The sequence below is a fragment of the Otolemur garnettii genome, unplaced genomic scaffold, assembly GCF_000181295.1.
Source record: "Otolemur garnettii isolate 467f Iridium unplaced genomic scaffold, OtoGar3 scaffold00002, whole genome shotgun sequence".
Lineage (NCBI taxonomy): Eukaryota > Metazoa > Chordata > Mammalia > Primates > Galagidae > Otolemur > Otolemur garnettii.
This window is the reverse complement of record NW_003852397.1, coordinates 47,522,226-47,544,214: the sequence shown is the minus strand read 5'-3', so window position 1 is coordinate 47,544,214 and position 21,989 is coordinate 47,522,226. Positions and strand designations below refer to the sequence as shown.

The 21,989-nt window shown below is 39.7% G+C and overlaps 1 protein-coding gene across 1 annotated transcript in view; it reads left to right on the top strand.

Moving 5' to 3' along the window:
- The window catches only part of GADL1 (glutamate decarboxylase like 1), a 137,828-nt gene that overhangs the window by 79,587 nt on the left and 36,252 nt on the right, over positions 1-21,989 (top strand). Inside the window, exon 14 of the mRNA XM_012805656.2 lies at positions 7,580-7,669. Coding sequence (XP_012661110.2) covers positions 7,580-7,669 — 90 coding nt within the window. The remainder of the gene's footprint in view (positions 1-7,579; positions 7,670-21,989) is intronic.

Genomic DNA, 21,989 nt, shown 5'->3' with positions numbered 1-21,989 from the left:
ATTTGAAACAGCCAACTGTAAAAAGCAATTTTTGAAATGGAATTTTGACTATAAACTGGTTATTAGATGAGGTCAAGGAATTACTGACCATTTTTTCGGCATGATCATGGTATTGTAACTATCTAAGAAATCACCTATAATTTTTAGAAGTGCATAGCTAAGCATACAGAGGAGGAAACAGTAGTTACACAAGAGCCGGATGGGGGTTTGAGTCACTTTTTACATTGTCTTGAGCTGGAATTCTCTATTTTCTCAAATCTGAGTTACCTTCTTTTCTCTCACAGTTGGAGGTGTGGTGCTTATGGAAAGTCCTGCACACCTTGGAACTGCACAGTCTTTGGATAGAATTGAGAGAAAAAGTGATGAGAAAAAAAATGGTGAACTGATTAGAAAGTTGTTTACATATTCTTCCTGTAGGCTTAGGAGACTGAAGGCAGAACCTCTTGCCATCACCTTTAGGGAGCTGCAAACATTCAGGTCCTTGTAATGAGAGCTAAGGTGGGCTTTAATCACTAGGCAGTCTCTGCCCCGGGGTATTTCACCTGTGAAAGTCAGCTGGCCCAGGAGCAGGGAAGGTGCTTCCTAAATGTTCTTCTAGAATTCCTACTATAAGGATTTGTGTATGTCATCTTGATTTGCCTCTTTTCTTTTTATTTTGTCACAAGAAATAGAGTAGATTTAGACCTTGAATTTCACATGTAAATATCACATTGATTAGTCTATATATAAATGTGTATATATATCAGCATATATATCATATACACATATGAGAGGGAAAAACAGAGTTTCACTGTTGTTTAGCAGATAATGATGGAAATGTTAAGTGGAACACGGAAGACAGTAAATGAACATAACAAAAGAGTACTCAGTACTTGAATACCCTTTCTTGAAAAGAGCAAAAATAGTGTCTATTTTCATGAAGATGATTGAAAGTTATCATTTCAAATGAATTCTGCATTATTCATAGACCCCTGACAATCATATCTCTATTTTTCTGTGTTGGATCTAAGATCTAATAGGTGTTTTCCTTAGAGGTATATTCATTCTTATAATGTCATTCCCATATTTTATTTTGATCTCTCGGGAGATTCCTAATGATTCAATAATTTTGTTTTTCTTGTCTTGATTCCCACATTAGGAAGAGTTATTTGTGTTTCATAAACTTTTAGACTTCTAAAAGATTTTCAGGGACCTGTAGTCAACCTCCTGCTCAATGCAGGAAACCGCTCCTGACAGCACCTGTAACAGGTGGTCAATCTCTGCTGGAACACTTCCTTTTGTGGGTAATTCACTAGTTCATTCCTCTTCCAGCTAACTCTGATTACACATGTCCTAATAGTTATTGAACCTTACTATTAACGTGTATCAACCACATTGTGATTTATCTTACACTGTTACCTTGTTAAACAGTTTTATTAGATAACAATGACCTCCTAATTGCTCAATCCAATGCACAGTGTTTAATCTTCATCTTGTTGAACTTCTGCATCATTTTACACTGCTGTCCACTCCATTGCTCTTACAAATGTCTCTGTCTTGGTGAGGGGTGATCCTTTGATTTCCTTTCTAAGTTTTTCTTCTTTCCATGTGAAGGGAAAGTCTATGATGCTCTATTCATCTGGGTACTCCTGAAATGTCTCCTGACACTTACATCGTTGGCCCTTTATTCTCTCCACATACGCTCCCTGAAGCATTTTCTCCACATCCTCAGCTTTCCTTTCAGTAGCCTTAACATATGTCTTAGTCGGGCGGCGCCTGTGGCTCACTGAGTAGGGCGCCGGCCTCATATACCGAGGGTGGTGGGTTCAAACCCAGCCCCGGCCAAACTGCAACCAAAAAGGGCATTGTGGCAGGTGCCTATAGTCCCAGCTACTTGGGAGGCTGAGGCAAGAGAATCGCCTAAGCCCAGGAGTTGGAGGTTGCTGTGAGCTGTGACTCCATGGCACTCTACCAAGGGCAAAGTGAGACTCTGTCTCTAAAAAAAAAATATATATATATATAATTATATATATATATTATATTTAGAATATATATATATTCTTAATCTTTGCTGTGTCTTATGAAATTATCACCTAGACTCTTAGACACTTCAAACTCAACATGTCTAAAGCTGAGATGTAGCCACTTTCCTTCTCGGCCTTCTACACTCTTCTTTGTGTCCTTAGAGCTGTGATCCTACCCAAGAAAAATCTTGATGCTGTCTTGACTATCTCCCTTTTCTTTCCCCTAAACTGGGTGCTTAGCCTTCTGCACACCCAAAGCCACTGTCTTCGCTCAGGGTCCTAGCTGTCAGCCCTCAGCCTAGCACTGCCTTTCACCTTGTCTCCCACCTCTGATCTCAGAGCCCTCCAGCCTAGCCTCCAGTGCTGCTGGAGTAGCCTTTCTGAAATAAATCCACTCCCTAAAGGTTTCTAGGGACTCCACATCACTTCTGTGATCAAGCCCAAACTCCCCAACAGGGCATGTGAGGGGTTCCTTCATAAAATGACACTCATCTCCACCTCCAACTTCCCAGTCTTCAGTACGCCTTGTCCTGTATTTATTGCAAATATAGTCAGCCCTCCTTATCTGCATTCTGATTCTACAGGTACAACCAACTGTGGATCAAAAATATTTTTAAAACAATAAATAACTATATGATGATGAAAATAATGCAAATTTAAAAATCAATATAACAAGTATTTACATAGTATTTACGTTGCACTCGGTATTATAAGTAATCTAGAGATGATTTGGAATATACAGGAGCACAGATGCAAATACACGTACTACATCATTTCATGGGATTTTTTAAAAGAAAATCTCTGAGATAAGATGGCATAGTATTTGCATATATCCTATGTACATCCTTCCCTATACTTTTATTCATTTATTTGTTTTTGAGACAGAGTCTCACTTTGTCACCCTTGGTAGAGTGCTGTAATGTCATAGCTCACAGCAACCTCAAACTCCTGGGTTTAAGTAATTCTCTTGCTTCAGCCTCCCAAGTAGCTGGCACTATAGGTGCCCGCCACAATGCCTGGCTGTTTTTAGAGATGAGGTCTCCATCTGGCTCATGCTAGTTTCGAACCTGTGAGCTCAGGCAATCCACCGGCCTCAGCCTCCCATGTGCTGGGATTACAGGTGTGAGCCTCCACATCCAGCCCTTTCCCTACACTTTTAGTTAGCTAGATTATTATGATAACTAATAAAATGTAAACGCTATGTAAATAGCTGTTATAATGTATCATTGTTAAGGGAATAATGACAAGAAAAGAAGTTTTACATGTTAAGTACGGAAATAGCCATTCTCCCCAGCCCCCAACTTTTTCGGTGGTTAAACCTGCCCATGTGGAACCTATGGATATGGAGGGCTGGTAGCAATGTGTGCAGGAAACACTGGCTTCTACATGTGCAGTATAGAAGCATTCATTTTGCTCAAGATATTTTTTGGATATAAGAAATTTCTTCTTTTGTAATTCTCTTTCCATCGTGGTTAACTGGCTGCATCTAGCTTTATTACTAACTAGTCTCTGAGTTGTCGGAGGCAAGTATGTAGTTTAAGACATTTTCTTATCCCAATGCCTAGGGCAATATATGTAGGACAGTCCATAACTTTTTAATGTTCCCTCTCAAATATAGTGTCCCCAAATTAACACAGTGATGAGTCTCTTTAGTATGGATTTTAATGGGTCTATTCATTCATTTGAAAAGGATATCTCTTTCTACCACTATATTTCCAAATAATAGTCACTAACTTTAATAGAGTGCTTGCTGTGTGCCAGGAATGTATTAAATATTTGAAATAAATTATCTCATTACTCATCAAACCAACCTTGTGGAGCCCACAATATCATCTCCATTTTGTAGTTTAAGAAGCAAGATCTTAGAAAGTTTGACTTTTATCCAAAGATCTGATGAAGCGGGAATTCAAATTTTGAACTCACAACTTTGTGACTCCAAAATCCAGAATTTTTGTGCCATCCGGTGCTGCCCTTGAAAATTTTCTATAGCTTAATTTTACATTGAAAACCTCTAAGTTTGAAGTCAATTAAAATTCACCATGACGTATTTTCTCCTATTCCATATTTGCATGATGGATTATTTAAGTCTATATGCTAGATTCTGCATTTATGCTTATTAAAATCTATGGTGGTAGCACTGGTTTTTATTTCTATTATTCTTATGTAATGACATTGTAAGCAAAGGAGATGAATTTCTTTTGAGATGACTTAGTGTTCGAGGATGTGAGCTGCCACCTCTGAGTGACCACTCATTTTTTCCCCAAGTGGTCTCACATCATTTGCTCAGTAATTCTTCCTGAAGTTGACATCAAAGCACCTTAGAATATTTCTTCTTTTTATTTGAAAACCAGGGGAGAATGTATCCGTCTTTTCATTACTGACATGTTTCCCTTTCTTCATGAAATTAAAGATAATGACAATGAACTTGCTGCTACAAAATTTGTACACCCTTCACTAGACATTAGGATTCCGTTTTATGACTTCCCAATGTTATGGTTTATAGACAACGTAGAATAACTGTGTTCATGAGGCACCCAAGAGGTCAGGCTTTCATAGATGTGGGGAATTAAAATTAGGCGACATATGAATGGCTCTTTGAAAAATGCTTGTTAGTACTCTGAAGCCTCTTAAAAAATGTCTTTATGTAAAAGATGCAGAGACAGAAAAACTCAAGTATTTTTTTATGAACATTCAAGGACATGTTTTTTTAACTCAATAATTTTGAAATCACTAAAATTAAGGTACTTCACAAAATGGAGCATCAAATGTCCTCCAATGAAATGAAATGTTGACAGGGCTTTACAAGTTTTCAAATGTTATAATACTAAAACCATTCTGTTCTAATACACAGTCTTTGGGCAAAAGGAATCCCAGACACATCACTATTAAAATATCTAAATAGAAACTTATTAAAGGAAAAAAATTTAAAAGTTGTAGGTTCTACCTTGTAGAATATAGAGACTCTGATTATTAGAGCAGATAAAGTTCTTATAAAGTGTTTTATAATGTTCTTGTGCAAATGAAAAGGAGTAATGGATTTGATGATGTATTTGGGTCCGTTTAGAAACAAAAGCTACATAATAATTTAAAGTGAAAATGTATAATATAACAGGGATTTGGAGTCATGTGGGATTGCCTCATAGGAGAGAAAGAGAAACCCCAAAATACACAGGACTAGCAGATACAGAGAGCAGCCACCACTTCTCCAACTGAGATAGAGCACCCAAGGAAAGGCTACCCCTTCCCGGGGCTGAGATCCCCACCACTTTGGAGAATGACCTTGGCTCACAAGATGGCAGAGAAATTCATGGAGGTGTCACAGTGGTGGGACTCACTAGAAGCCCACCCTCTGGAGTGCTGAGGAGAGCACCCACAGGGCGGGGCCACGCCTTGGAGACAGCTGCAAGCTACACTCAAGGGCTGCCCGAGAAGTCACCCAAAGCAAGGTGCCAGCTGGTGTCACTCCCCTATGACACCACCTGAGAGGAGTATGCCAGGACAAGTCATGTGTGGACCCCCACCTGCGGGGAGACTGCTGTGATGCCACCTGAGCGGGCTGTGCTAGGGGAAGCTGCCAGGGGGCCACTTGGCATGTGACACTTGTGCTTCTGATAATAGCCAAAGGTTCTGTAGGACACCCATGAGGTGAGCACACAAATGAGCAAGCATGACCCCTTCCTTCTCCAGGGTCCCTCCAGCACCCTCTGCAGACACCTTAAGACTGGACCAGATGACAAGGGAGAAAGATCTGCAGAGTCCACCTCCATTATTGCGGGACTCCCGGCAAGGGTGCTTTTGGAGCTGAGAGATGCTAAATTGATAATTGTCATAAACGGTATCTGGGAAAAAATCATCTTTGATAAAAAGACACAAATTATCCATCTAGTGATGGATAATTACTCCATTTTCTCCTACTTTCTAGTCAGTCTTCGTTACTTTTTTTGAAAAGAAAATCACATTATAGGCTCTAAGAATTTGTGAGACCAGTTTGTTCTATCCTAGACAAAGCAAACAATTATAAATCAGAGATCCAAGTATGAATTGTATAGATTAGTAAATGCAATCATAGTCTCATGATAAATGTTTGTGGAAATTGAGTTGAATTACATAGTACTTCATTCTTAACTACTCTGTTTTGAAGATTTGTAGCTCTTTTCTTGTCAAATCCAATAAGAATGTTCAAAATTTCAAAGACAAAAGGATGATCATATCGAGAACTTATCTCATTGAGCTGGGAATGTTTCTGGGCATTCACTTGTGATTTAAAAGCCATTAACATCAGAAGTCTATATAGTACAAATCTTGATTTTAAGATATCGGATGATAGCTCTTTCCTCTTACTGAAAGAGTTTAAAACTTTATACTGACTCTGGAGCATAATTCTGATGGTTATTGAGGACTATAATATCATTGGTAATTGCCCACAAACTGTGTTTGTGGTAGAAAATAAAAGGCATTTCAAATTCCATCAGTACTAAGCATCAAACAAGGAAGGCAGGTGTGACTCAGTTTTTCCTGAATACCATTCCATGTGTCTGATTGGTGAACCCCCAAAATATTATCTCAGATCACCGGGTCATTGAGTACAAGTCTCGTGATGGCCTTTGGCCTGACCTTTCCTATGTTTTTGTCTAGTGAGGACAAAACTTTGCCTGTGTGACAAAGGTTAGACTAAAGCCTGGTGGATATAACATTATCTCATGTTTGATTTGTGCAGAGAGAAAAACAAATTAGTGGGGAAGATGACATGGCTGTGGCCACTTAGTTTAGACCAGAGTTTTTCAAACATAGACCATGTACGACCCACTTTAGAATCCTCTGATATACTTTATAAAATGCCAATTCTTTAGACATTTCTAGGATGGACTTCATGAGACTCTCTGGGCATTCTGAATGCAGGGACTGAGAATCTACATTTGGAACAGGCCCTGTAGCTGATTCACATTTCCACTGATGTTTGAGAGCCAGAAGCTAAGGTGGTGCTTTTCCTCCTCCCCCCACCCCATCCCACCCCCCCACCCCCCAGAGCAGTATGGCTAGGATCATAGCAGTGCTGGCTGATCGTACACCATGCTGCTGTCAGCTCCCAGGTAACTAGCCATTTTGCATTTGTCTGGTGTAGTTGGTAATAGCAGTCAACTTTGGTTGCCTTAACAGAGAAAAGATCATTGGAAGCAGATGGTGGTGTAAGAAATAACTTAAGAATCAGGGTTGAAGAGGAAGGAACCAGGGCATCTGTAAGCATATGGGCGGCAAGAGCTAACTGACAGATAGAGCCGCATCAAGTCAGCTTCAACGTTTATTATGTTTTTTCCTGACGTTTACTCATTCTTGATCTAGAGGGAAGAGTGCCCTCTAGGTGTATACAATGGAGAAGAAAACTTTCCAGCAGGCTATTATCAGAAGTATGGTAGAATGGATGTCTGCTCTGTGTCTATTCTGATGTGTTAACAAAGTTATAGACACAAGATAACGGTCAAAGAAACTAGCCAAGAGTTTAAGATGTATTTGTTTAATTGTCTTCTAAGAAAAACCTTGGGTTAACAAAACCACTTTCAACTTTTTTTAATCCTTAGCCTGAATATGCCAATATTTGCTTTTGGTACATTCCACCAAGCCTCAGAGAGATGGAAGAAGGACCTGAGTTCTGGGCAAAACTTAATTTGGTAAGGAATAAGTAAGTTGTATTTTTCTTTTTGATGAAATGCATTCAATGTGTCTGTTGATTCTATAAAATTTCTGTACTTCTTAGCACCTCTTGAAGATCTAAAGAGGTGGTTCCCAGTACACTAAAAAGTAATGACATGCCAAAAGTTGGAAACATTGTTTACATTTAACAAGGTAACACACTTTACACATGCACACAAATTTCAAACAGTCGTGCTGTTTGCAAGATAATTATAGAATTTATTAGAAGTTCTGATTGACAGTGCACTTCAGAAAGTGCCATCTGGTTATTGGACACAAGATTAAAGTTGTATGATGAGTGGCAACTTCTTTCAACTCTGTTTCTGCATTTCTGTGACTGATGTCACCTAATTGGAAATAATGTTAAAAGTCTGATATCCTTGGTGAATGTGAGACCTCCTGTCTTCTTTACCAACCAAGACTCTGCATCTTAAACCCAAGGGGCTTCCATGATAAAAGAGAAAACAGATGTTACCAATGGGTTTCAGCTGATCTTAGAATAAAATGTCCTTAGAAGTGTCTTCACACACAGCTGTTGAGGGCTGACATCCAGAGTGAGAAGCTCCAACCTCCAGGGACTGCTTGTGTGTTGGTTACACCTCACCTAGCACAGCCCTGCTGGTTATAATCCTGAGGGCCATCCAGATTTCCAAGGACTATGGAGTCTCATGAGTCACATGGCTTTATCCCATTCCCCCACTATATGAATATAATATAATATTGAACATGAACCCAAGTGGTTCCCCTGGGGATTCTATGGCAGGGACATGTAGAGTGCAAGTTCTCAACGGTCAGTACAATCAAAGCTAGGCAATCTCCCTACCCTTGGCATCTTCCTTCTCAAGATAAGTGCAGCTGACTTAGACCCTTAGATCTGACTTGTAAAGCCTACTCTACTGTCCTTGAGGAAACAATGGTTCTTTTAATAGCTTTCATGGTCCATAGATCATCTCCTTGCCCTTTCGAAGACAGAAATAGTTTCCCAATCAGGCAAGCAACCAACATTTACTGAGTACTCACTGTGCACTGGAGGTACAAGCAGCACAAGGACTTGGTCCCTGCCCTCAGGAGGCTCACACCCCTGGAGACAAGGAGTCAGGAGTCAAGGGAGCCAGCAATGTGTGATACTGGAGCCAGGTTTTGAACAGTAAGGAGCTGCTGGCCAGAGGACTGTTGCAAAGAAGTAGATTCGAGAAAGAATCACAACATGAAAACCAGAGGCTGAAGAGGGGAGGGTGTGACTGGAAGTACCGGGTGATGCATAGGGGCAGTGGTGGGAGGTGAGGTGAGAGTAAGTCATGGAGAGGGTCATGGGGCCTTGTCATGCATGCCAAAGAGCTCAGAATTTTTGCCAAAATCTAACTAAGATGATGAGAGCAGAGCATGGCCTCTAAGCTAAGGCCATTGATAGCCTCATCTGGCCCCTGGTCCTTTTAACCTCAAGTCATTTTAGGTTTATTCAATAAATGTACATGGTCTAGGTAGGATCAGTGTATAAATAGTCTCCCTCTTATCAAATCAGAAATCAGGGAGCAAAGATGAGGAAAGATGAATGGTGTCATCTGTGCCCTTGCCCAGACAAGTCTTTCATCACCCATTTCAGGCAGTGAACGTAGACCTTTGGGTCTGTGTTGTATTTTTGTCACACGACACAAATAGCAAAGTGCTCAGGAATGCATTCCAGATGGTAAGTAACCCATAAAAAGAAGCAGGAGCTGGACAATGATGAGGTTTGGAGGAACATTTTTCACTGATAGAATTTAATTGACCTTTTTTGGTTGGGTAGGGAGAGGAACTATTTCAGGTTGAGAAAGATATGGTTGATATTTTTCTCCTTATCCTAGACATCCTTTTTTGACTATTGAGAAAAGCCACCAAGAAGGTGATATTTGTATACTGACTCAATTCTGTTGCCTAGACAGGGATCATGATAACCGGGCAGTCTCATTATTTGGGGGGACATTTTTGACCTACTTTTTATTCTCAGAAAATTTGAAATTAGAGATGGATGTATATATGTATATAAGCTAAATTCAGATAATACAGAATATAATATTCTTTTCATTTTAACTGAAAATTGAACATAAATTGGGATATTTTCTTTTGTCCCCAATATTTACAAACATTGATTCTCTTAATGGTTAATATCCATGGCCCTCTATCCCTTCATTTTGGAAATTATTTTTGGCCATTTAAAACTGTGGTTCCCCCTTGCTTGATCTAGTATCATACAACTTTAATCATTATGTTTGCTTCTGATTAGTAAACATGTATGCTGCAGACAAACTATAATTGGTCCTGGAGTTCTTAGTTTGCTGTGACTCCATGTGTGTGGGTGGGGTGGGGGGTATATGTGTGAATTGGCAAGTGGGGGAGGGAGGCATATACATGTATATCTGTGTGGTTTTATACTTACTGTAGTATGAGAGTGCTATATGATTTATAACCTGGAGTATACTTGAAGCACACTAGAAATTTTTTTCGGGGTTTATGTTGGATAGAAAATTGCCAACCAATAAATAAACCCAATAAGGCTTTGCCCCTCTGATTCAGACTAGTGTCAAGTTGAACTATCAGATTTCAGAATCAATGTTGTCATAATTCTTCCTTCAGTGGCAGAAGAGGGAGAGGGATTATTTGGTAATATATGGGACTGCTTTTGAGGACACCATCGCTCTGTGGCCTAACAACATGGTGATACTCACTTAGCAACATTCTGCTCAACCCCTGGGTTCCAGGGACTTCCCTTGTAGAGAAGTTCTTTGTAAAATGCTCGCCTGTTGGATTATTTCAGCCATCATGGCATCCCAGATCTTCCTGCCCAGATTATACTTGCCTTTTCCATGGTCCCTTTGCCTCCCGCCTTCTCCTCTTCCAGTTGATTTTCTTGGCGCTCTGCAGCTTCATGCCACCAACTCTGCCTCATCCTGCCACTATTCTGTTGAAAGATGCAAATTGCTTTGCATTCTCTATAGTAGCAAATTTCTACCCTGTCGGACCCAATGATCACTATTTATAATAAATATCATATTAGAATACTCAGGTGAGTAGTGTATCCTTTACTCTCTCAAAATGAAACCAATAGAAAAATAGGACCTATCCTGTACACACAAACTTGTAAAAGGCAACAAAAGGCCTTAACATGTAATGTGAAGGAGAAAATAGTTTATAATAAAAACACATGCTTCATTATATAAATTCCTGGGCATTATAATATCAGAAGACAAGAAGAAGTGTTAAGATTCTTGCTCAGACTGCAGACTATTGGAAGGCGGTGATGTCGGTAACTGAGACAATAGGAACGGTGAGATATGAGTGATACAATTTTCAAAAGTAGTGAAGAAGTGTACAACTTTGGGTAATACTCTAAAGAAAATATTTTCCCCAGCTTTATGGTAGTAGAAAACTTAACTTAATGTTTATTAAAATTGGGCTCCCAGCATTTGGCATTGTTATGTAAAACAGAGTTAGGTTATGGGCTTAAGTACCCACAGGCAGGCTTTTTACCCCAAAAACATTTCCACTAGGACATTTGAAATGTGTGCAAGACATAGGACCAACTTTCACTGCTCGGAACTGCTTTGCTATTGCAGGTGGTGGGCACCTCTGGTCGCCACCTACTGCCAGTAGTAACCTCCTCAAGACATGAAAACTGCCCACATTTCCAAAATATTCTCTTGTATGTAGAACCTTTCCCCTGAAGAACCACTGGCCTGTAGGATAAAAATCTATTCTTGTCTATTTGGCATCTAAAGCCTCCCATGTCTGATGCTAAGGCTCTTTTCTGGACTAGTCTATTGTGACTTCCAGTGTTAAGACCCCTCTGTGGAGTATTCACAGTTCCCCCACAGTTCCAAACACATTTGGAAACATGTTAGAAACCAGGTAATGAACACCTTTCACCAATCAAATTGGAATAATCACTGTTGCTTTTAAAGTTGATGCCTAGTGATGGTGAGTGTATCGGAGGACTCCTAAAGCTGCTTACAGGCACATAAATTTACCTTTTTCTGAAGAGCACCTTAGAAAGTGCTCTTATATCTGAATTTTGCATACATTTTCTTCCAGCAAGTCTACTTCTAAAAAAATGTAGGCTTTAGAAATAGTTATAGAATTATGGGGAGAGAAAAACGACTCAGAATTTCACAGTCATTATGTAAAATGGCAACAATTTCAGAATATGTTAAATATTCAAATATAAGGAATTTGGCTAAATTTTATGTATGTAACTTATTTACAAATTTATAGTGTGCAGACAATGAAAATTTCTATTCCAGAATAGCCTATTTATTATTAAATCTTAAAAATGGCCACTATAGTATGATACCAATTTTGAAAAATTATGTTTCTACATGCAGAAGCTTAGATACATATAAAATGCTGTGTATAGACTTAGATAAGGGACACATAATTAAAGGTGGTTTTCTTTTCTTTTTTATACAATTTATTAGTTTTGTACAATGAATATATATTGCTTCTGTGAAAATAACACCACTCTAATAAAGTATATAAAGATAATAAAATAATAAAAAATAGAGTTAACTGACACTCTACAACCATAGATTACCTTGAGTGCTTATCTAGACAAAGGATTATCCAGGTTTTAACTGTGTACTTCTAACAGGTTTTTAAAAATGAAACATTCACCTCAATACAGTATGTGAGGTTTTCTTTGTTTTTAAAGCAGCTAGGAGCATTACTTTATAAATATACAATGCACATTCAAAAATGCACATGGTAAATTTAGAAGGGTGATTTTTAAATTTTTAAATATTAAGAGATGTTTTAATACTTTCGTACCACTCTTTGGAGACTATGATTATTCAATATTGAATTCCTTAGTTTGCAGACCATTTTCTCTCATGACATGTTTCCAGATATGGCATATAAATTGTCAACTCTTCCCATCTCTCTCTCTTCCCCTCCTCTCTCTCTCCTTGCTAAAATATTCACAGTACCTGCACTCGCTTTAAATTTAGAAGCATTTTTTCTGGTGGTCATAGTGAGAGCTTCAACAGGCTTCCTGGCTTTCCCTGAAAGCTTCCAGCCTTGTGCAGAATTACACTTTGCTTTCTTAAGCAGCTGCCTGAAGTCAGTTCATGTGTGTTTGTTTCTTCTGACGCTGCTCCACAGTGATCAGATATTGAGAACAGGAAGGCCAGGAATAGAAGGCAAAGAGAAATGAGGAAACACAAGACCCAGGCCATGGAATTGGAAATGTCACTGGCGCGTTTGGCTCACTCATTCCTAAATGTTCTGATGTCGATTTCTTCTTTTCTCCATAGTTCATAAATAATTTTACATTATGCCACATTTACATTCTTAAAAGTAATTATCAAGCTGTCTTTCTGTATTCACGCACGGGCATTTCAGCTTTTTAAAATTTGCTGACCTGCAGATTTGTGACTAAAGTTATTTATAACTTTCTCTTCAGTAGCAGAGGAGGAATGAATCTGTTAGAATGTATTTGTTGTTTTTTTTTTTTTCCTGTATTATTGCTCATCTGGTGGTATGACTTGATATGATATCCCAGATATGTTTAGAAAGTATTTAGTATTCTCGCTGACAGGTGTCTGAGTAACATCCCGATGAGACTGGCTGATGTGGGTGGGCTGCTGTGCTCCTGTGGAAGCATCACAGTGAACACAACCAAACCAGGCTGCTCCTTGAGATTTGAGGCCGGGTCTCAGGGTCCCTTGCTTTGCCTCACTGATTTCCTGAATGTTCTTTTTCATATCAACCATCTGGACTCATTTATAGCCCCTCTGACAACAGTTTTGTATAAAACATCTTCTGGCTTTTTAGGAGGGGGAGTGTGCATGAGCTCATAAAAATATCGGGAGCTTCTATTTTTGAGAATTTGAATTCTGATTTTCTTTTGATCACCATCCATGACATTAGTATATCCGATCACTCATTTTTGAGTTATGAATTTAAAATACCTGTTTCTTTAAAGGTGCAGCAGGATTTTTTTTTTAAATCTTTAGATTCATTTTGCACCATCTCCTACAGAATTTATAATATAATTAGTAACAGGAAATAGATTTTTCCTGTTTCCTAGTAGATATCACTCATTTTTAAGCTGTACTTTCCTTAAAATTTTTATTTAAAGGGAGTCTAATGGAGAAGTGCCTGTTATAGGAAGTCTTTCTAAATGTGGCTTGAGAGCCCCCCCACCCCGGTCTATAGGGGGGGAAGAAGATTTCAAAAATGCTTAGCTAATGAATTTCCAATATTTTGTAGATACTGTATGTTCTTTTCCCCAGTGATTCAGACCTGGGATAAAATGTTCTTTTAAGACAGTATTCTCTCAGGTAGAGATATAATTACATACAATTTGTCAGACATTCTAGTTGTAATTAGCTTTGTTCTCCTGTCATTCTGCAATTAAGGGGCAAAGAGCCACTTAGGGACTTAGAGTGTGAGTATGTCCTTCTTCAGAAATCAGCTGAAGAAGCTGGAGTGTTCCTGTGGCTGAGGGGCAGGGGGTACCCGAATGTTTTATCACCTTCATGTTTATCTCTCTTCTTAAGTTAATTTAGTCATCTTTCCAAATAACCATACTCCATTAGATTTATCAAATTTCAACCAACAAAAGGGTCCAACAATATTCTCGTTGGATATGCACATATAATAAGGAAGTTCACAGTTTTCCTTCGTATTCAATAACACATTTCAATACGTAGACAAAATAAAATTTTGAAGTGTTGTTATTAATTACTTGTTTACTCACTTATCCTGTTTTTGATCTTGAAACATTTTCAGACTCACAAAGAGGAATTTTTCACAGATAATAACTCGAACTCCCCGGGAAAGTCAGACTAGTACAGATGTCCTTGTAAAAAAAAAAAAAATTTGTTTTCTTTTTTTTTTTCGGAGTTTAACAATGTCCTCTCTTAATGCTGTTGGACTGTTCTAATTTACTGGAGAAGAAGTTCTGAATATCGCCTACCTAGGGAAAATTAAAATATGGCACAATGAAGCTGGTATGTCTGCAGGCTGAGGCTGAACTCATGGACCCAAGATCAGGATAAGACCAGCCTTTAAAAAGGGTTTTCCAGCTCCCACAGCTCACTCATAGCAGCAAACACTTGTTCACTTGTGACAGACTAATCCATCAGACACCCTTGATGACAGTCCTGGAAAATGAGGCCAGAGTATGCAGGTAAACTTGCATTTCACAAACACCTTATTGTAGTTGGGTCTGTGATTCTGAACACATGCCCAAGGCACGCGTGTACTCCACTCTGTGTAGAGTACAACTAATCCTCACGTGTGAGGATAACATTCACGTGTGAGCCATGGTTATCTGTTGAATCTGCCCAATTTCTTTAGTCTCTGCTCACATAAGGGCCAACAAAAATAATTCTTAATTTCCTAATATGTTAAGGTAAGTGTTGAGGAAGGGCAAAAGCTTAATCAATGCTTGTGAACCATTTAACCACTGTGTTTCTAAGTATAATCTTATTTAATTTACTTGGTCAGGGAATGCAAATCCAAATACCTATAGAAGTTAGCAAGTAGCAGAAATGAGAGAAGTAGACTGGGCATAACACAACAGAGTGGTGGGGACCAGGGTAAACTGGAAAGCACTGGCCCCAGATAAGGGGAGCAGCCTCTGAGCCCCTAATGAATGCTGCAGGGGAATTCAGGTCTGCCTTGCCTGGGCGGCTTCTTATTTAAGAGAAGCTGAATATGCAGGTGCTTATGTGAACTGTCCTTTGTTTTTGATGTTTTCAATATTGGTAAATGATTGAAAAACTTGTAACATACACTCCTCAGTGGGATCTGGCCCTCAGGCATCTAATTTGCAATTCTTACCTAAATCCATGTATCCTTGATCGCCTGTGTCTGTGTGGGTATTGCTGGGACCTCCTTGAGATGAGAGTGCATCCCTTCTTTATCCTTGCTCCTCCAGGGCAGGGTGGTCATCCCTGGCCCATCAGCAACTTTGAGGGACGCTAGAGTTCTGTGCTATCTACCAGAAAAGGAAAACTCACTGCCTCAGGCTATCAGATCTATAAACCACGTGATTTAAGGGCTATAATGTTTTAGCAAATGCAGCAGCACAATTAAGACATATGGACGTGAGTGTATTTATGTTCTTGTGGTTCTCCTTTTCCATTCCGAGCATTAAACAGGCCTCCTGGGCTATGTGCCTTTCCTGAAGGTTGTGTGACTGAAGATATCTATCTTCCTAGATTTTGTGAGAGCCTAAATTGGCCTATATGAGACCATACCGGAGGCAGAGAGGTAAACACAGGGGTGAGAGGAAAAATTTACTCAAGCCAAAGGAGGAGTGCAGGAGTGATTCGACAGGTGTAAATCACACTCAGTCTCCCTGCCTTGGGTGCCCTAGGGAGATGTCTAGGCCTGAGTGTGTGTGTGTGTATTTCAGACATGGGAACTTCTGCCCATATTTCTACAGGTAAGTCACACACATCACAGTCACAGTGTACCAAGAAATCATATTGGGTCAGATCATAAGTAGTGACAAGGATGGACCAAGGCCCTGAAAATTGGCATTAATTTAGACCGCTCATTACCTTTACAGGGCGCCTTGGGGCTGTGTGAACTGTAATAATGACTGAGATCGACTCTCAACCGGGTCTGCTAGGACGGTGGCTAGAGGTTGGATTTAATTTTATTTAAAGAAAAGTACAGTGCTGTGACATTTCATGCACACCTGAGCTTATGGAGCAAACTTCATACCCACAACACAACCATTAAGGAAATTGTTCTGGACTCAATGCAGTATTTATTGTCACAAAACAAAGAATGGACCATGTGCGGGAAGGAAAAATGATTTTTTTCCCCATATCTTTGAAGTTTCTTTGCCAGTACCAAAGCTGCCCCCTGGTGGCCCCTTTGCTCATTTTTCCTTTCCTAGCTGGGAAGCGGCACATGAAACGCTGACTGAACAAACGCTGTTAAAGGTTATAGAATTACAGCGTCACAGGTGTCAGGACTGCTTGATTCTGCCAGGCTAGGAAAGGCTCAGCTGAATAAGACAGTCTCCAAGGATCGCATTGTTCCTTCTCGTCACTTCAAACATGTTTCTGTTTCTCTTTCTTCATCTGTACTTCAGAGAAAGTCGTGTGCCTTGTCTGCACAGGAAACTTCTCTCGGTTTGCCTTTGAGGCTCCTTTTCTGCCTGGGACATCATTCCACCTGCAACCTCACCGATCCCTTCCTTCTCCTCCCTTCCCAATATCTCCTCTCCTCTCCTTTCTTCTATCTCCCTCTCCTTCTCAAATTTTCATTCAATTAAAGGGGGCCAAATACCAGAGGGACAGAGCATGGCCAGGCTTTGACAAAGGAAATAATCACACCATTTTCTTTTACGATCGTTTTCCCCTCAAGCTACTTCAGTGTCTCTTTCTCCATCCCTTTGGAATAAGCTCTTGCGAAGAAAAGATTAAAATATCTCGCCCTATATAATAAACAGTGCACGTGATAGTTTGTGAAATCATTCTCTCGTAATTTTGGGGCTGAATGTCGTCTCGGTCATGTTTGCTTTTGTTATTTTCAGAAGATAAGGTGTTCAGAATGTCAGGGCTGATTGTAAAAAATCAACGCAACTTTTGAGTCCAGAACAATTTCCTTAATGGTTGTGTTGTGGGTATGAAGTTTGCTCCATAAGCTCAGGAGTGCATGAAATGTCACAGCACTGTACTTTTCTTTAAATAAAATTAAATCCAACCTCTATAGAGCTATAGATCACTACATTTTGAGAAGTTTGTATTCATTTATAAGGTGATCAGTAAGAAATGAGTACATAGGGTTCCATCTAACTGTGGCAGCACAGGGAGACATTTCCCTGAAGCCCAAGGAGGGGCGTAGAATCAGTTAGAAAGGTAAAAATCGTATTTTGTTTGCCTTACTTCATCTAGTTTTATATATATGCTATATACTTATGCAAACATACTATTATTTAACATATTGATATTTCTTTGTCTCATAGAATGCAAGTATTGCCTTCAGTATAATGTCCTTTTTATTTTAGTCTTGCTGTTTTTTCCATTGTACAGGAGTTTTTTCATTTTTTATGTATTCAAATCTGTCAATCTTTTCCTTCATGGTTTATTCCACTGCTTCAAAGCTGAAGTTACTTTTTTTTTTTTTTTTACAAATCTGATAAATATTCTATTCTCTCCTGCTGGTTATTCTGTCATGCAGTTTTTTATTTTTTTTGCATTTAACTCCTTAATCCATGTGGAGGTTATTTTGTGTACAGTATAAAGCAGTGGTTCTCAACCTGTGGGTCGTGACCCACACACGCTGTGTTAAAGGGCTGTGGCATTAGGAAGGTTGAGAACCACTGGTTTAAAGTGTGGGTCTATCATTTTTCTAAATTAGTATCTAGTTATTCTAATTTGGTTTATTAAGTAATTCTTCCTGACACTTTCATTATGGGAAGCTTGTGTTATCATGCTATGTTTTAAAAAGTTATTGTATTTCTGGATTTTCTAATCCATTCTATTCATCTTTGTTTCTGTTTTTGTGCCCTGAACCAAAGAATTTAAATTGTATTGCTTTAGAATGGATTCCTAAATTTACTAAAACTCTACCCTCCTGGCTCTTCTGTAAAATAGCATTAATATTTTAATTTTCTATTTTTTTTTTCAAATCAGGGAAAAGAGGTTTTACTTTTTTTCTAAAAGTTGCACTGATGTAAAGCAAAACTCCGCTGGATCCAGGCGTGTCATGTAGGTATTAGCAGTACTGTCCTCACTCTGCTCTCCTTGGACGGTAGCAAAACCCAAAGAAAAGAATGGTTAGCCTATGTTAATATTATGTTTTTAATTTTTTACCTGTGTTGAAGAACCTGTTTTATTTTTCAGTTAAAAAGATGTATTGTCAAGACTTTTATTGGCATTTAAATCGTTGTTTCTAGAGTTAAATGCCTCTGCCACTCATTGCTTCTGTGACCGTGGAAAATTTCCCTCACTTGGGTTTTTTCATCAATAACATGGGAATATTAAACAGTATCTGCGTTGTAGGATCTTGATGGGGATTGAATGAAATAATTCCTGTAAACTGTCTACTACAGTGCCTGGCACAGAGCAAACGCTTGATAAACAGAGGCTATAATTATCACTAATCCTGTTACCTCATGTTTGAAGCATTGTACTACAGATGAGCTCCAAATGTCTTCCTCACACCTCTCTGTCTGTCCCACTTTATGTACTACGACAATAGTAGACTTCCTAAAATTCAACCCTGATGATGTATCCCCCATGTTTCCCCTTGTGCCATAGGGAAGAATCTGTAATCACTCAGGGGCTGCATTGATCTGATTTAACCTTCCCATTCATGTCCGCTGCACTGTAGCCAACTCAGCCACCTGCTCCTGTCTTTACTTGGAAGGCCAGCCCAACCCTGTCATGGAACACACTGGCTTGGCAGTCAGAAAATCCCAGGTTCGCGCCCTGGCTTCGTTACCTCTCTGTTGTGTGCCTTTTGGCAAGTATCTTACCACCCCTTGCCTATTTCCTCATCAATAAAATTACCAGAATGTGAGAAGCTGTGGATTTTTAGGCACTAAATGAAATAGTACTTAGGACGTGTAAGCCACTTTACATAGTGCTGATGTAGGACTGGTTACATAATTTGCAGAGGCCATTGTAAAATAAAAATAGGAGGTTCTTTTCTCCAGAAATTATCAAAAATTTGAAGATAGCATCAGTAGAGCCTGAGCAAGCATGAGGTTCTTGTCGGCTTGGGGTCTTGCGCGACTGCACAGGTGACATACAGCTATGGCCAGGCTTGTGCTCAGTGTGGACAACGTGGGTGGCTGTTAGCCTTCTTATTTATCTCCTTGCATTTCCCCTGGTGTCTTGCTCCGTGCTCCTGTGTCCTCTACCTCTTCATTCTCCAAGGCTCACCTCATGTGCCACCTCCTCGTGTATATATTCGTTTCCTCCTCTGAAGGACTAGAGCAGTGATCCAACTTTTTCTAAGCCACTTACATCTTTTAACCTTGTATATAGGGAATGTTTATGTTTGTCTTTGCCTTAAAATTAGACTGGCGGTCCTTTGGCTTGCCCAGGAAGCATTTCCTAATACTCAGGTGTGAGGACCCCTTCCATGTGTTCCTATGACACCTTTTCTCCCCCTGCAGCAGTCACCATAATCTAACAGCATTGTGAGGGGGAGGAAAAGATGGTGTCAAGCCAGGGGTACCACAAGAGGAAATCACTGATAAATCTTAGTACAGGGATGAGGCCTTGGAATACCCCTATTATCAATAAAGGTTCACTCCTTGGTATTAAGGATGCTGTTGGGGGAAGGGGAGATGGAGACAGTGTAACAATGTGTCACACTGTGGTTACTTAGGTTTGAACTGCCATTTTCCAAGCCTGGCTAGTAGAGAGCCTACTGCCAAATAAAAATGTGAGGCCCCTTGTTTTAGAATTATCCAGAATTTTAAGATGGTTACAGCACAGCATTAAACCATACATGCCCTTCCGAGGGCGGGGTCCTCTACAAACACTCAGGTTACACACCCATGAAGCCAGTGCTGGTATTGCTTACTATGAGGTTGATTGTTCATATTCTTCTTTCGATGTATTTTCTCATATTGCTACTATCACATACTAGATACCCAATAAATGTTTGCTGAATGAATCAATCAATGAATTCAGATATTAGCTTAAATTTGACCCTTCGGGTGACTTGCTTAAATGCTGATAGTGGTTTCCTACAGACATCATGGTTTTTATGTTTTCTGCCCATTGTCTCACCTACAGGAGTTTCAAAATAGGACTTGCTTATCCTGAGGGTGGGATTGAATTAGTCTGTAGGAAGACCTGGGATCATCTTCCTGTCTGGCTTCTAATGTATAGGAAGGCCTGAGAGCCATTACTTCTCATGAATGGTGGTCTGTGGGGTGGAGTGTTCAGGACAAGAGTAGCTTAATAAAAGATATTTTAAGAAGCTGAACATTTTAATGGCTCTTTTAATATTGATATGGAGGGGACTACCTTTTCTGTTTGGGGTAAGTGTAGCAGAGTTGGCACTGTAAGTTGCTGTTTGGTTGTGGTTCTGCTGGCTAAATCATCGCCAGTTCAGAATGCAGAGGGTACAGCAGGTCAGAGCCATAACGTGTAGGTATGACTTCAGATGACTAAACTTCCTCCTGCCTTAGTTCTGACTTTTCCCATTATCTGTTTTTTTATTTTTTGAGACAGAATCTCACTTGGTCACCCTCGGTATAGTGCTGTGGCATCATAGCTCATAGCAACCTCACACCCTAGGGCTCAAGTGATTCTCTTGCCTCAGCCTCCTGGGTAGCTGGGACTACAGTTGCCTATTCTGTTTCTTTAAAAAGTGTCCCCCTATCGAGGATGTCCTAGAAATGGTGGTGTCTTTCTGTTTCAGGGGGTAGGGATAATTCAAATGCTGGCAGCACCACAGCAGAGCCTGCTTTAGTCAACTGTAGTATCAGCTGCCCAAATCAGAAGAGAGGGAAAGAAGCTCACCAAAAATCCACTCCCACAAAAAGACGTGGCTGGTGAAGGGCTGAAATATACCGAGTAGTAAAAAGAAACATGTATAACCCCAGGTTCCTGTCGTTAATGAAATATGTCGTTAATGAAATAAGCGTGTGGGTGCCACTGATACTGGGTGCCTGGAAGAAGTCTTAGCCACTTGCTCTGTCAATAAACCCTACATGTATTCGGTAAACTTAGTTGTTTTTCACACCTGGAATTTGCCAAATACTCTCTGAGTCCTTGTTATCTCAGTAGCTTTGTACGGAGCCCGAAGAGGCTCTAGCTGTCTCCTTTTTGGAGGCTTTTCTCAGATTTCTCATTGCTATCCATGATGGAACATCTCTCAATAACATACAGTGTGATAAAAATCCAGCCAGATTTAGGAGAAAGCTCATTTTTGATGAGTCAATAAAGTGTACAATATGAGATTTATATACAGGGCCTCTTCAGCAGTGCTTCACTAAATGTCTATATGAAAGCTGATAGTTATACCTGTTTTAAATGGAAAAAGAACTCTAATAGCAAAACATTTTTGTGGGCAGTGTTCTGCATGGTAGATTTTAATCCCTGTTTTGCTGATCTGAGTTAATACTGCTTACCTTTTTATATTCACAATTGATTTTTCAGTAGAACAGCAGAGGTTATCCGCCTTTAATTGTGTGAATCTAAGTGGAATTGGCCGCAGTCTGGCTCGTGCTTCTGACTTCCAGCAAATGCCTTTTTCTTTTTTTGCGGTTTTTGGCCAGGGCTGGGTTTGAACCCACCCCGTCCAGCATATGGGGCTGGCGCCCTACTCCTTTGA